We start from the raw sequence: 17,121 nt of genomic DNA, 5'->3' as shown, positions 1-17,121 counted from the left end.
TAACCAAGTTTTATGAAGATTAGACAATAAATGTGGCCTCTAGAGTGTTAACAAGATTTTACTATAGCCATATAAGGAAAAATGACCCGCCCCTAGGCAGCCACGTTTTTTCAAGCAAACGTAACCATTTTCGAACTCATCTTAGATATCATTGAGACCAATTTTCTGACCAAATTGTATGAAGATTGGACAATAAATGTGGCCTATAGAGAGTTAACAAGTCAAATGTTGACGCCGCACAACGCACGACGGACAAAAGGCGATCACAAAAGCTCACCATGAGCACGTTGTGCTCAGGTGACCTAAAAACTAAAAAAAATTCCCTACCTACCTACCCAACCTTGAATACAATATGGGTCGCGAGAGGGGAAACAAACACTTTTTTAATGTTAGGCCCAGTCAGTCGTGTACAAAACTATGGTCCCGGATCAGACCGTGCTGATTAACATGTACCGTGTTCATCTGGATCAAACACCATTGAGAATGTTCCTATTTGACTAAAAACAAAGATAAAACAAACGTAGATCCTTCTGACTCGTGTGCTAGCAGTATCTGGAATATAACTGCCTCCAAATCTGATACTATTACTTTTAAGTCTTACAACTTAACATATGATATCAGCAAAACAATAAAATGCTTTTAAATACAGTCATATTGGAGCCCCCTTACATTTCTTCTCATGTCTGTGTAGATTTGGCCTGTACTTAATCGGCTTCATACATTTTGAGCATTTCAGTTCCAGCTCTTGATGAACCGCGCGTATGTGTTCTTTCAGTGAACGTGGTTCCATATATTTAACACCACAAATACCACAAATGCTACAGTTCTCCTTTCCTGAACATATTTTGGCATGCATCTTCATTGCCGAGTAGCTATTGAAGCGTCTATTACAGGTAATACACTCATGTGGCCTTAAATTGCCATGTGTATTTGCATGATCATCTCGTGCTGTTTTGTCTCTAAACGTCTTATCACAACCTGGATATTGACACTTTACTATCTTGGATGGAGTTCCCATATCATGTGTAGCAAGGTGGCGCTCTAAGTTGTATTTACTACCGAAAGACTTGCCACAATGTACGCATAAATGGGGCTGATGTTTTGACCGTTTATGTTCTAGTAGTTTGCTTGAATCCTCGAAGAAAAGTGTGCAAAGAGAACACTTGTATGAGTCTACACTTGAATGGACCTTAATATGCCTTGACAGTGATCTTTTCAGTTTATATGATTTGCCACAAATGTCACAATTAAAGGGTTTTTCATGCACGTCCACCTCTCTGGATTTATTTAGAAATGAGCCATCAAGTATATCTGGATCACTGTGTGGCTCCTCAGGATCATCATTAGCATCTTCTACAAACATCTCAGCATCAGCACCGAAATTGTCTAGCAGCGGCTCTAGATCTGTAGGTAACTCCATCTGAAATATATGTAAATCGGCATTTATAAGTAACTTAAAAGTCAGGTTGTAAGGAAGTTGTTATACAGTGAAACATCCACTAACAGTCAACAACAAACAGTCCTCTCCAAACAATGTCACTAATGGCTACCTTTTAGTTTGGTTTACCTCCCCTTATCAGATATATGCTATGATCGAGTCCATGTAATAGAAGGCTTGCTACCTCTGCCCAGTTCAAACAAGAGCACCGCCTTGCGGGTGCAGACCGCTCATCTATTTTTCTTTTTTAAGGTGAAGGGACCTATCTCAATACTTCAATCACAAAGGAGGGAGGGCTGGGGTGGAGAGGGGTGTATAGTGAGGAGGTGTGGTCATTTATTACATTATCTTCCAAAAATAAGAAAAAAAATTGGGAGTGGGGATTCTTGGGTGTGATGGTTGGACGGCCTTTCAAAAATAAAATTATAAAAATAAATATTTGTGTTTTTTAACCATGTTTAAAAAAATTGGGGGGGGGGGGAATTTCAACAACAACAAATGGAAAAAAACAACTTTTTTTTTGGGGGGGGGAATTCTTGAGTGGGGCGAGGGGGATGGATTGGGTTGAGTCTATCGTGGTATGTCAGGAAAGAGTTGTTTTGTCAAGGATCAATCAAATCTGATCATAAATAAAGAAGTTATGGCAATTTTAGCAAAATTGAATAATTTGACCTTGAGAGTCAAGGTCATTCAAAGATCAAGGTAAAATTCAACTTGCCAGGTTCAGTACCCTCATGATAGCATGAAAGTATTTGAAATTTGAAAGCAAAAGCCTTGATACTTCAGAAGTAAAGTGGATCTAAACACAAAATTTAACCATATATTCAAAGTTACTAAGTAAAAAAAGGGCCATAATTCCATCAAAATGACAACCCAAGTTATGCAACTTGTCCTGTACTGTCCCCTTATGATAGTTTGCAAGTGTTCAAAGTATGAAAGCAATATCTATGATACTTTAGGAGTAAAGTGGACCCAAACACATCTTAACAAAATTTTCAATTTTCTAAGTATAAAGGGCCCATAATTTTGTCAAAATGCAAGTCAGAGTTACATAACTTTGCCTGCATAGTCGTTTTATGATAGTTAGTAAGTGTTGCAAGTATGAAAGCAATAGCTTTGATACTTTCGAATAAAGTGGACCTAAACACAAAACTTAACCAAATTTTAAATTTTCTAAGTATAAAAAGAGCACATAATTCTGTCAAAATGCCAGTCAGAGTTACATAACTTTGCCTGCACAGTCCCCTTATGATAGTTAGTAAGTGTTGCAAGTATGAAAGCAATAGCTTTGATACTTAAGGAATAAAATGGACCTAAATACAAAACTTAACCATATTTTCAATTTTCTAAGTATAAAAAGGGCACATAATCCTGTCAAAATGCAGGCCAGAGTTATCTAACTTTGCCTGCCCAGTCCCCTCATGATAGTAAGTAAGTGTAGCAATTTTGAATGCAATATCTTTGATACTTAATGAGAAAAATGGACCTAAACACACAACTTAACCGGACGCAAACGCCATCGCCAAGGTGATGACAATAGCTCATAATTTTTTTTTTCAAAAAATAGATGAGCTAAAATGAAGTTTGAAGGGGTATCTTTAAATTGTTGACTTTAAGTGTATCCCATTTCCTATATAACGCGCTCACAGTGTCTTTCAACTGTTTAACTTATTGACATCTGTATCCCAAGGTCGTGACTTTTGTCAATTGAGATATAATATATAATGAATAAGAAACTAGTCAATTGAACACCTGTTATCAAATCATCTGAAAACAAAAGTCACCTCTCTACACCATCCAACTCCTATCTATGGCAGTTGGTTGTTGTCAGCAGGTTGAAACAAATCCTTAATTTTTCGGTAATGAAGTAATGACAAGTGTTTTCAGGCTCTTAAAAAAGTGAATCAATGAAGTAAGGATTGCGATCATCATTACCACCTACTTTAAAACTGTGACTAAATAAATATTATACATACAACCCCCATATACATTTATTAAGACATCAGGGAATAATCTACATGTGCGTTCCGCGTCTTTGACGCACAAATATCGAAATAGACGCATCGTTTTAAAATATGTGCGTCCACTCGAACGCATTGCTGAACTGTATCCGTTAACGCATACGCTAATCACGATAAGTTCGAACTATCTTGTGTACGAGTCAAAAGTGTAGCAATTAACGCAGAGTTTGACCGAATGAGGCCTGAAGACTCCAACAAGTCTTTTGATTGGCTCTAGTCGAGCCGCTGCTGTATAATACGAACCAATTAGAATCGACCTTTTAAATAGAATGTGTTATGATATTTTCTCGAGTCCCCGGATGAAAACCTGCTTTAACTTTGTAAATAATACAGAAAAAATGCCTCCGAAATAAGGTGTTGAAGCTTAATCCAAAACAAACAAATCTTAACTTTAATAATGGTAGGTCAACGGCTCGCAATTCGGACGTAAACAATAATATTATCAAGCTCGCAATTCGGATGTTAAAAATAATACTATCATCGATTTGAATCAAGTTGAAATGTTATAACAGGTTACATTCATGTTACAGATAATGTTATAGCCTATGTGAAGGCAAACAAGATAGTGATAACTCTGAATTTGTTTTTTTTGGATTTCAACAAGTTTTTGAGATTATTACAAGTTTAATGCAAGTATAGTTATTGAGCTAGTGTGATTTAGACATATTTTCTTAACTACTTGGTATCTTTCAAAATTTGGGACCCATTCGTTTTCAAAGTGGACTCATTCATTTTGGCCTGGGACTCATTGGTCTAAAATCTGCGAGTTCAGGGACCCATAGATAGTAAATTCTAGATTATTCCCTGAGACATCATTCTATGTACCTAAACAATTAATTTATGTGACAAAGCAGTCAAGTCTATCTTTAAATTTTCCAAAATAGTGTTGGTAAAAAGAAATAAAACTCGAGAATGTTGAAAAGGCACTATTGATAATACATTAGGCATTTAAAAGTACATTTGTATGGATATTTGCCCAAATACACTTACTGTATGCCTCAATTATAAAATCATGAATTATAAAGTCACTGCTCATATAAGGTTTCCTGGTCTTCTCCAGATGGTTTCCACGTTTTCCCAACATGGTCATTAAAAACGCAAATTTCTCCACAAGAAATACTTCTCTGGAGAAACCCTGCTGAGAGGTTATGGCAGACATGTGTAAGTTTGTATAAATCCTTTAATTATTGTAGTGGCTTGCAAATTAAAGCAGTTTTTCTCCCTTAATTCCTGAGCATGGCCCATTTTGCCCGATCTTTTACTTCAGGGAGCCACATTTCGCTCATTTTTTACGAACATTTGTCAGGATTTTTTCCACATGTAGACCAATGCCTTTGTCATCAATGTTTATACACAGTTGTTTCAAATTGGACTTTGAAAATTTTTATTTTTCCGATTTACTTACCATATGTAAGTTCATGCTAAAATACTGAACACTGCTCCAGTGGTATTACACTGCTCAAAAGGTTTCGGGGTGCATGTGAAGTGTCAAGCCGATCTGTCAATTCGTTAACGAGTTATTGATCGGAAACCACTTAAGTGTGATAGTAACCTTGACCTTTGATCTTGTGACCAAAATTTCAATAGGGGTCATCTACTGTTAAAGGCCAATGCACATGTTAAGTATCAAGCCAATCAGTCAATTGGTTGACGAGTAATTGATCGGAATCGAATTTCACACTAAGTGTGATAGCGGCCTTGACCTTTGACCTAGTGACCCCAATTTCAATAGGGGTCATCTTCTGTTAAAGGCCAATGCAAATGTTTAATATCAAGCCAATCGGTCAATTCGTTGACGAGTTGTTGATCTGAAACGATTTTTACACTTAGTGTATAAGCGACCTTGACCTTTTGCCTAGTGACCCCAATTTCAATAGGGGTCATCTTCTGTCCAAGGCCAAAGCACATGTGCAGTATCAAGCCAATCGGTCAATTGTTTTACGAGTTATTGATTGGAAATAAACTGGTCTACACTAAGACTTGTCTACCGACATGTTCTAACAACAGACATCCAGCAAAACAATATACCCCTTCTTCTACGAAGAGGGGCATAATAATGATACAAGCCCATAGCAAATATGCTGTTCAGTCTTTACCTTTTTACTTACACTATGTCTATCCTTGGTTTTAACATACAGCTTTTCTTTTCTTTCGCTATTGCATCTTGTCTTCATTGCCTTTTTTGAAGTACAAGCAGCAACCGAATCGTCACCTTGTTTCGGCATGTTAGAACAAGAAGCGGTTTCCTTCTTTATGATGAGTGTCATGTCAACCATTTCATCCACGGATTCATCAATGTCTGTCTCAACATCTGCATCACAGTCATATGGATTTTCTTCTTCTATTTCAGATTTCACCTCCAATATAGGATTTGACAACAAAGAACCATCAAACACGTTGTCTACATCACTGCGTTGCGAAGATATGTCAGCCTCTTCTTTTAGCGAAGATATGTTAGCCTCTTCTTTTAAGGTATTCAAATTGGTACCTGTTTCAACAGTAAAGTTATTATACCATTAAATAATTATTATTGATGGGGCATACATTTGTGTTGATTTTGTGGGTTGACCCTTAACGTTTTAAACACAAACACATCGCCACAACTTACTATTTTTCCCCACATATCAGAGAGGCAACCAATTTATGTTACCACAAACAACATGAAATTTGATGTGGACCAATATAGCAGAGCTCCAGATACGGTTTTGTGAAATTCTTAACGTTACTACCAGATCTTCAAAAATAATTCTTAACTCTGAAATTTTATTCTTAACGTTACTACTAAGTTTTGGAAAATAATTCTTAACTTTTTTAAATGACCTAAAAATAAATAATAATGGTTATTTTCATGCAAAAAAACAAAATAAACATACTAGCAACTTTACTTATACGAGTTCAACAGTGTCTAGTCAGTATTATACAATTTTATTTTTTAAATACCTTCATATGCCCAAACTGTGCTTAGATTGCATGCCTTCGATGAATTTTTACATATTTCACAATTAAAACGGGTCCCCCTATCAATCTTTTCAACGATTAGCCACGGGAATTGTCCCTTCCACTCGTTCAATGTTTTGTTTAAGTTTGGACCCGTCGTGTCGCGTTTTTTTAGCTTTTTCCGTATGTGTCGGCAAGTGAACATACAACATCGTATAAGATCTTTTCTATATTGTCTTTCTTAACATTCAACTTCGGCTCACTTTGCGTACAATATGTTAAAGCGTGTTTTTGCACGCTTTGCAGTTTTTTAAGACGCTCTCTGGGCGCCGCCATTGTTTTTGACAGAGAGACTGTACACGCCGCTTTTATTGGAAAAAAGACGCTTTGTTAAACAATCCCGACAACCATTCTATATAAGCACCGAACAGATCTTTAATACGCGAAGTTCTCTAAAAAAAATCGATACGAACCGATGTAAAAATAATATTCGTAACTTGATTTTCTAATTCTTAATGGTACGACAAGATTTTAAAATAAATACGTAACGGACTTGAAAATAATTCGCAATTACGAAAATACGACCCTTATCTAGAGCTCTGAATATAGAATGATGATTTTACAATTTTCATGTAAAATGTGTTTTAAAATAAGTATATCTGGTTCAACCATTCAAAAGTGTTGGGAAATTCCCATAATTCGCGCATTAATGTATATCAACGTTTGTCTCTTTTAATTTTCCTCTTTTTTTTAAATTTATAAGCGAGCAATTAACATCAGAAAATATCACACTACCACTTCATCGCTTTATTTATGAACAGTTACCTTGAATGTCAGTAACTTTGTAATATACTCACAAAACGTCTCAAACGCCTTTCCAATGTCAGGGTTGGATTGGACAAATTTTGCACCGAGGTTAGTTCCAGAACTCTTCACATCTGTCATTGATGAGGTATCAATAAACATCACAAAAGCATGCACGTCTGAAGTTTCAAATGTTTGGAACTGAAAAGAATCAACGTGTGCTGCCACTGTTAGTTTCAAACGGAATAAAATCATTTTGACACAAAATGTATGATCTTGATCTTCAAAGTTGCGGATTTGGGGTTTTATTTTAATATTCAGTGAAGAACAGAAAGCTCACATTACTCTATTTATACATGTTTTTTCTTTATAATCAAAATAATAATTATGCTTTGCACAAGATAATACAACTAAAATATGCTAGGTGCAATTAACAACACTCAACGGGTTGTAAAAATCACCAATAGATTAACCTTATTTTTTGTTATTGTTAAATTAAAGAAACTAACGTACCAGATCAGCTACTCTCGCCAATATTTCATGGGGCGTTGGTTTTGGTGCCATAGCTACAATCATATCTCCTTTTCGTATCCCGAAATTAATTTGTCAACGTAATGACAAAATTACAATGAGGGGAGGCAATCATCGCGATACATTACAGTCGAGCCGGTAACCAAAACGTAAACCGGTCAAATATTGGGCCAATCTGCACGCAGAGTTGTCGTTCCTTGCTCTCACATACAACTCTGCGAAAGGCTCAGCCCTCCATTTGTCTATAAAATAGATAAAACCGAACAAACGCATTCAACGTATATTTGATTGGATATTTAAGATCGCATGCATTCAATTAAGAAATATGACTTTTAAATGTACGATAAATCGTGCAAAAACGTGCGAGTTTTAATGCAACTCTTTGGAACTAATTTATTGCCCATTTACGCAGATGGAATCATTCCACGCACTTCACAAATGTAAACAATTTAACATATTTTTTTTTTAGTGACGTTAGGAATTGCTTCGACGTGTGTATGTATGTTGGTTTCTTAACATAAAAAAACCATATCAATTTTATAATAATGAATTAAGACTGATATAAGATATCATGGTATGAGATGGTTTTCTTTAATGCAGTGAATGCAATGTAACCGTCGTGCAAGAGATTGTTTAGTATTCTGTAACCTCAATTATGTACGCTTGGAATGATCATGACATAAAAGAGAAGCGTTCATAACAATAGTCCGTTCTGAGCCCAACACAGAGGTGAATGTAATGTAACCGTCGTGCAAGAGATTGATATTGGGCATTGTGAAGAGGTAACAATGCTTCGGTTAAATCGTAAATATCCCCTCTTTTGGTCCGCACACCAAACTATCTTCGATGCTTCTTTGGTAACTAGTATGTTGATTTTTCTCTAGCGTAAGAATATAATATTTTCTCTGTCCTATTTTGTTTGCGTATGAATACAGTATTATAGATAATACGATTGTACAGTCGACTGTTTCATCATTTTCTACAAAAATGCAGTTTATTCCGTAAGTAAACATATTTTGAGAAAAAATTGTATTCTAATATATACTCCCGTTATTTGGTTCGGGAAAAACGAAACTATTAGCATTTCATTGTATGTTTAATAAGCGGATCAAATAATAAGAATACATTATAGAGGTGCAGACTCTTTTGTTCCGGACCAAATAACGGGAGTATATATAGCGAGCGCGATGCATTTACATTCAACATTTATTCATCATGCAAGGCCATACCCGTAGCCAGGGGGGGGGGGGTGCGTTTGGTGGGTGCGTTCGCACCCAATCTTTTTTGACGATTAAAAAACATTGTACTATAAGTTGCGACTTCATTTGACGCAAAAACGGTTATTTATTTTTTCCAGGAACCCAGTGAGTCTTGGTGTTAAGCGTTTAAATAATGTTGTATTCAATATGCAGCTGACAGGTCACCATTTAATTAATTTTTCGATTAAGTCATTCCCAAGATAGCGCGATATTTTTATTTACAATTTTTAACCGTTGAATTGTTGAAATCAACAGAAGTTTTGACAGCAAAATTTTAGAAGATCTAGGAAGCCGGTCCCCGCAAAATGGAATTGGAATCTGTGTTATAAATGGATACTTTATTTCTGTATAATGCATAATTATTTACTTGGCACTTTAATCCGTATAAAATCGATAATTGTTTATAGATAGTTGATACTAAATGATTATTTTGTAACTTTTGTCATCGTTATTAATGTCTGTTAAATGCATAACTTTAATAGATATCATAACAAAATGATGAAGCCACGATTTATAACAATTACACAGTGTGCATATAATTTTTGACAGACAGCGTTGTCTTTTTGTTATATCCCCGTACAACCATTTTCAGATCCCCTAAATGGTTTCCCAGCAACAAAAATATCAACTATCCTCAAGACAGGCTAATTCTGTTGTTGAACGACAAGAAAACAAATCATTTCTACAAAGCAATCTAGCTTTTTTGTAGTTTACAAACACTTAATGATAGCTGTTCTGCTCCACATGCATAACTTTCCACAATGTTTTAATTATGTCAAGCTTGACACTAGAAATGCCCTGCTCCTAAACAGTTGTAATAATCAATTTAAAAGGTTATAGCATATGATCAGGTGGACGTTAAAGGGATCTTTTCACGCTTTGGTAAATTGACAAAATTGAAAAAAGTTGTTTCAGATTCGTAAGTTTTCGTTTTAGTTATGATATTTGTGAGGAAACAGTAATACTGAACAATAACCATACTCTTATATAGCCATTATATGCATCTTTTGACGATTTTAAAACCTAAAAATTATAAAGCGTTGCAACGCGAAACGATTGAATAATTTGGAGAGTTCTGTTTTTGTCGTTAAATTTTGTGAAACTACGAAGATTGCTTATATAATGTATAAAATACGTCAACAATGTGTACTCGGCGGAATAGCTCAGTAGGCTAAAGCGTTTTTACTTCAGGACTCTGGCAGGACTCCAGGGGTCACTGGTTCGAAACCTGCTCCGGGCAATGTTCTTTTCCTTTTTTTATTTTTTTTCTTGACTTTTTACTGGAGCTTTTACGATCCAATGTTTACATTTATCAATATAAAGCAGTTAATGAATAAGTTAAAAAAAGCCAAAATCTGTGAAAAGGCCCCTTTAACGTTTAATGTTCATCAACTGTGACGGATCTTGAGCATATAATGGGCAAATAAGTACATCTTCTTTCTTCGAAGTCCTGGTATACATTGTTAAGGACTTTAAGACCATTGGGCCAGTAGTTTGCGATTATAGGGTCTTAATGAAGCCTTAAGTGTTGTTTTTTCTGAAATTCGTTTAGAAAAAGATAACTTATTTGTTAAAAATAGTTTAAAAAAATTAAAGTAACCAGTCATACCATTTTGATCTCTTTTTAGTATTGATGCAGATTAGAGAAGACCCAGTTTTGTTAATCAGTGTTTGTTGTAAAAGTCACTATTAGCACGTTAAGAGCAATGCTAACCCTCTGGTACTATCCATAGAAGCAGACAAACAATTGTTTTGAAAAAAATAAGTCAAATATTTCCATTTAATTTGATCGATTTACGAATTGTAGAATGTTGGAATGGTGAAGCACACACATTTTATCAAGATTCCAAGATTTCAATAAATAATGATATTGTATACCGTTCTTATTGTTTGATTTAACGTTCTATAAATGTATTGTTGCATATGTAAACAAAGTGTGTGCGCGCATACTAGTGTCGGGTTAAACACTGTATAAAATGATGTATATCCGTGAGTGATCAAAAAAGGTTGTTATTGAAAAATGTGGTTGGGAATACATGTATGTTATATCATATTCATGTCGATCAGTAACTGAGTATGGTCAATGAAAGTGAAATTTCATATAAAAATGCTCTATAACTTCAGTCTCTAAATACATATAAAGAGGACCAGAATGCAGTAGGTTACATTTAATTTTCAAACTTTTCTAGGGAAGGACCTCCAAAGCCCCCTCCCGCACATACCCCCTTCGCCACTTCGTTGCTCAATAAAAATCGTCGATGGCAAAAATTCGCAACCCCCTTTTCAAAACCCTGGCTTCGGGCCTGCATAGCGAGGAACTTTCCGGAAAGAGGGTTTCTTTATGGGGTAATATTTTTTAAACTGGGGCGTGGTATTTTGGGGGGTTAGTGAGTTAAAGATTTTAAAATATAATTAATAACATTTTCAAGTTTTTTGAATAAGCGGACCAAATAACGGGAGTATATATAGAGGCGCAGAACTCTTTTGGTCCGGACCAAATAACGGGGGTATATACATATATATATATATATATATATATATATATATATATATATATATATATATATATATATATATATATAGTGAGCGCAATGCTTTTACATCATACATTTATTCATCATGCAAGGAGAGGAATTTTCCGGAAAGAGGGTTTCTTTGGGAGGTCATATTTTTAAAACTGGGGCTTGGTATTTTTGGGGGTTAGTGTGTTAAAGATTTAAAACTAAAATTGTTAACAATTTCAAGTATTTAACATGGGCGGACCAAATAACGGGAGTATATATAGAGGCGCAGAACTCTTTTGGTCCGGACCAAATAACGGGATTATATATATAGCGAGCGCGATGCTTTTACATCCAATATTTATTCATCATGCAAGGAGAGGAACTTTCCGGAAAGGGGGTTTCTTTGTGGGGTCATATTTATAAAACTGGGACTTGGTATTTTTTGGGGGAAGTGTCTTACAGATTTTAAAATGAAAATATTAACATTTTCAAGTATTATATGAATTGGAAGACCAATTAACGGGAGTATATATAGAGGCGCATAACTCGTTTGGTCCGCTTGCTGCAGAATTACCATAGCGCGGACCAAATAATCTCAGGCTTGCATGGCTAATGAGCTTCGACGGAGCATGCAGTAAATACACCACTTTGCGTTATGGGTGTAAACCGCAGTTCACAGTTTAAATGTTTTCGGTCAAGGTTTAATGGGGTTTCATGTTTAGATAAGATTATACTATTTTCACTGACATGCAGTTGTGTTTGAGATGGAAACACGACAACATCGGCGGAAGGTTTATAAACAACGGATGCTTTATAGGAATTAATTGGAAAGGCACATAAGGAAAGTTTATTTCAAATAATGACGGAATAAACTGTAGTATTTTTAGAAACATACTATAGATAATTGCTACTTTTTCCTAGGCGGCCGGTCCTTATGCAAATTTTTTAATATAATTTCAATAATATATATCTCTGTTCCTATACAAAATTATACATGGTCCGCGGACCAAAAGAGTTGATAATGCCACAATTTTATTATTCTTATGTATTTTATGATCGCCGCTGTATATAAAATGCATATTTCGTGGAATAATGCCACATTTGTGTCACTTTATAGTTAGGTTTTCTATGTAACAAATTTTAACAATCTTCATTATTCGTTAACAACCCCAGCTCAGAGATAAAATGCACTATTATTGGGGAAATATATCTATAGTACGTTTGAAAGACTTAACAGCCATTTGTAAAGCTAAAAACTTTGCTCACACAAATCCTCTGTTCGAATTCAGACGAGGCCAACATTTTCTATAAATTATTTTTTTCTAAAAATGTAGATTTTATATTATAATAGATGTAATATATGTATGTTAATACATTTATTGATATAATGAATAATTGAAAATGAAGTAGTGTTCAATAGTTTCATATGTCTGGCTATTTTAACCCGTATGTAAATAAAACCTAACATTTAATAGGGCCTAATGTGCATAAGTTATAGTTCAAAATCTACTATGCAATAAGTAAACCAGCGGCATGTGTTAAAAGGGACCTGTTTGTATTGGTCCCTGGTTGTAATCATGTAAGCCCCATGTTAAGTAATAAGTAACTGAAAAGTACCTGCCACTTCAAAGTTAAAAGGATGTGTCATGTTATGGTATTTACACATTAATGCGCAAAACTCAATAATTTATCATGATGAAATAACTATTTTACTTACATAAGGGACCTAAGTAGGGTAAAACGTAGCAATAAAACAAAAGATAACATAAACTTAATCTTCGGCTCACCCAATAAAGTCCTGCGCCTTGCCAGATAAACATTCTCCATCCACGTCACCAACCTATTATTCTCTATTTACCAATCTGAGGTGTTTAATGACGTTGCAGATCTTTCCCTTTGTGGGTGCGCAGCACATGATAGGTAGATCGCTAGTGCTGGCGAAATATACTTTGACTTTGCAAGAGCTGGCTTGTTGAGTAGCTCTTGGAAGTACTCGATCCATCTCTTCTTCTTGCCTTCATCGTCTTCTATCACTCCTCCATTGAAACACATGAGAAATGGCCTTCCTTATCGTTCGCGAATTTTCCATCTAGAATATGTATGCCAAAGACACAGCATAAATTAAGGATATTCCAACATTATTTCCTCTTAAGTTATCTCATATTCGCGCGTTACATTTCCTTATCTTTGTCTCCGAATATATAAATCATCGCAAGGTATGCAATCTAAGTAATCTTGCGTTCTAGAACCATCGATATGAAAAATAGAGCATCGGGATATGCAAATTTCAGCATGTTCTAGATTGGAAAACATTCCACGAATATCATACTTCTCATCTGTTTATATGTAAATTTTTATTATAATTTGGTTGTTATTTAGTTCCGTCAGGCTTACTTGGTCGTTCAGAATTTTACCCTTTAATTGATTGAAACTTAAGAATTTTTATTCGGTTGGGGATACCAATTCTTCGAATTTGCTTGTTATCATTTCTGCAAGTAGTAGCAAGATTTTATAAAGAACAAAATGCATGAACTTAAATTGTATATTTTTGTTTGCTCAGCTTGAATATATTATTCGCCTATATATTGAAATTTATTTTATACCTAACGATAAAATATGACATTTCTGCAGTGAAATAACAGCAGTGAAAATAAACAAATTGTAATATTCACGGGTGAAAACAACAAATTTTCGGAACTACTTTTTATATATTTAGATTATCAAAAATAATTATTATTTTTTCTATGATCATGAGTGAAGTAAAATCGACAATCCACCAAATCCAACAAATTTTCTTTTTATTTTATGCTTTTTCACCGCATTGTGTACACACCGGTCTTACTGACCTGTGTACTAACGCGAAAGAAATTTGGGTAGCACTTCTTTTACTAAAAATGAAAGCGAAAGTAGGTCAGGTAATCGTGCTTCTGATAAACGCTATTAGTCTTAATAGAGATTCAAAATCACATTTAAACATTATTAAATAACATTTCTTTAAACAATATCCGTGTTAAACACACAATAAAAAACGATTTTTCTTCCTTTATTAACATTTTCATTTCTACACAGGACTACTTTGGCGGAAGCATAATTCCCCAAACCAGGGGAATGTGATGCGTCTTAGTATAGAGGTGACAAAAACGTAGTGACGTCACCATCTATGTATAAAATGTTTTCACCGTTTATTTACATTGTAAAAGAGTTTAACTGAAGAATGTCGCTGGTATAATGACGTCATTTCGTCACACTAATGACGTCATTTTGTGTTTTGAAATGTATTGAGGCACGTCACGGGAGAAAGGGTAACTTTTAAGCGACAGGGAAACAGATGTTTATTATTTTCTTGAAAAAGGAGCATACAGTTAGTTTGTTATTTCACTCGTGATCATAGAAAAATAATATTTTTACTCGAGGCTGCGCCGCTCGTGAAAATACATTTTCTATGACGACTCGTGAAATAACAAACGATCTTACACTGACATGAACAAATATGCTATATATAGTTAGTATAATAGGGTTTTTCGAAAACTCACATAACCAATATCTTTTTCCCATTTGAAATAGATGCCTTCCAAGCATAACTTTTAAATAAAATTCTTTTGTTTCCATAAATACATTTTAAACACCCGATCTGTACCGTATTTTCATCTCCCGAGTTAGAACAGTATTATAAGTAACCAAAATGATCTTTTTTTTTCATGGGTTAGACGTTGGTCTGGGATAGCTTGCGTAACATATACAAAGCAAAATGCGTGCAAGACACAGTTTACAATTGGTGTTATGTTTCATTAAAATCCATATATACATTAAATTAAAGGGACCTTTTCACAAATTGTGGGCATGTATTGAAGTTTGTCATCTAATGCTTTATATTGATGTTAACATTGGATTTAAAATGCTCCAGTAAAAAACTAGCATAAAATTAAAGAAAGAAAAAAAAAACTTCACTGGGCTCGAACCACTGACCCCTTGAGTAAAAGTCTAAAACACTTAGACCACTGGGCCATCCGTGCTCATGCAATGAGTGATGTATTTTATATAAGTAATCCTCGTAGTGACACACAATATAACGACAACAACAACACTCTCATAATTATTCAATCGTTTCGCGTTGCAACGCTTTATAATTTTCAGGGTTTTAAATCGTTACAAGATGCATATGCTGGATATTTTAAAGCAAGGTGAATGTTCAGTATTAGTGTTTCCTCACAAATATCGAAACTACAACGAAAATTTGCGAATCTGAAACATTTTTTTTTAATTTTGTCAATTTACCAAAAAGTGAAAAGGTTTCTTTAAGTAAATGGAAATAAGATTCGACTTGCAAATGCAATAATTCGTTGAATACATAATTTTCACATCATTTGCGTTATTGAGGTTTACCTACAACTACGTGCTTTCTCGATAAGTGTATAACATGAACTATGAAGCAGTTTACACGTATAATACCCATACAAACATAAAAATAAACATATTATACACATATGTCAGTTAAGTATAACTGATAAAGGGCCATTTTGAAAATCAGATGACAGAAAAGGGACCCATATTTTGGCCATATAGCAAGCCCACATAGGTCCCTCATATTGTCCGGTTGCAAATCTGTTGGGATTCCAATTTCATTTTGTGGGGACCAGCTTCTTAGATCTGCTCAAAGTTTTCTGTCAAATCTTCAGCTGATTTAAACAATTCTACAATAAAAATCACGCGCTATCTTGGAAATGACTTCATCGATAAATAAATTATATGGTGACCTGTCGGTTGCCTATTGAATTCAACATTATTGTAACGCTTAAATACGAAGACTCACTAGATACCGGGAAAAGATAAATTACCGTTTTTGCGTCGAATTGCGACGAGAGGAGATTAAATGAGATGTAGCCTCGCGTATGCGCAGAAGAAACATCTTGGCATGAACGAAAAAAGAAGGACCGAACCAATAGTTTTTCAAAAACCCAAAATGTAGGGTGGGCGGGATGCATTTTATCTCCTCCCACACATTGTCTCATAGCATTACATCAAACTTCGTCTTCCAAGTAAGTACTCGTTTAATTTTTAAATTCTATTTCGACAACGTTATTGGTACGTCGATAAAATGAGACTTTAAAGCAAGGTCATGCCAAGATGTAACCTTGTTAAGTAAGCGAACATTGTAAATTCCTACCATTACATTCTGAGTACCGCTTCTGTGAATGAATTCTCTTGCAAAATGTTTTTGTCGTAGTACTTTGCAAAAGTGCTCTTGTTTGTCCAACCGGCTTTCTGCATAATTTCTTCTATAGGCACAGTCAGTTTTGTTTTAGAAGTAACAGCTGCCCTAACACTATGTGCTGTAAACTGTGTAATGTCAATTCCAGCTCTCGCCATGACCACTTTGATCCATCTAGCAATCGTATCACGAGAAACTGAACCATGTGGTTTTGTATAACTAATGAACAGCTTATCTGTTTTTGTCCGCAAACTTTTTGTCCTTTTCAAGTATTCTTTTAAAACAAAATATACATATAATCGCCTATCTGGCGGATAACACTTTAAATGCAAACTAGAAACATTATAACTATGTCTGTTGTGTTTTAAAAAATTATCAAACTGAAAAATGAACTCGGAAGGCAACTTCTTGTAGCCCT

General features: G+C 34.9%; 1 protein-coding gene across 4 annotated transcripts in view; it reads right to left on the bottom strand.

Annotated features, from left to right (window-relative positions):
• LOC127867381 (zinc finger protein 14-like) overlaps window positions 1–17,121 on the bottom strand; it is a 74,309-nt gene that overhangs the window by 37,159 nt on the left and 20,029 nt on the right. Inside the window, exons 1-2 of one of the 4 annotated variants that reach the window (XM_052408494.1) lie at window positions 7,714–7,834; window positions 7,254–7,401 (exon numbers count right to left, since the gene is read on the bottom strand). The exons of 1 other annotated variant lie outside the window; for it this stretch is intronic. In XM_052408494.1, coding sequence (XP_052264454.1) covers window positions 7,254–7,401; window positions 7,714–7,776 — 211 coding nt within the window. In that variant the 5' untranslated portion in view covers window positions 7,777–7,834. Of the gene's footprint in view, window positions 1–7,253; window positions 7,402–7,713; window positions 7,835–17,121 lie in introns of those variants that run through there. 2 more of the 4 variants (XM_052408492.1, XM_052408493.1) reach the window with 2 other exon arrangements.

This window comes from Dreissena polymorpha, chromosome 2 (genome assembly GCF_020536995.1).
Source record: "Dreissena polymorpha isolate Duluth1 chromosome 2, UMN_Dpol_1.0, whole genome shotgun sequence".
NCBI lineage: Eukaryota > Metazoa > Mollusca > Bivalvia > Myida > Dreissenidae > Dreissena > Dreissena polymorpha.
This window is presented reverse-complemented; position numbering and strand designations above follow the sequence as displayed.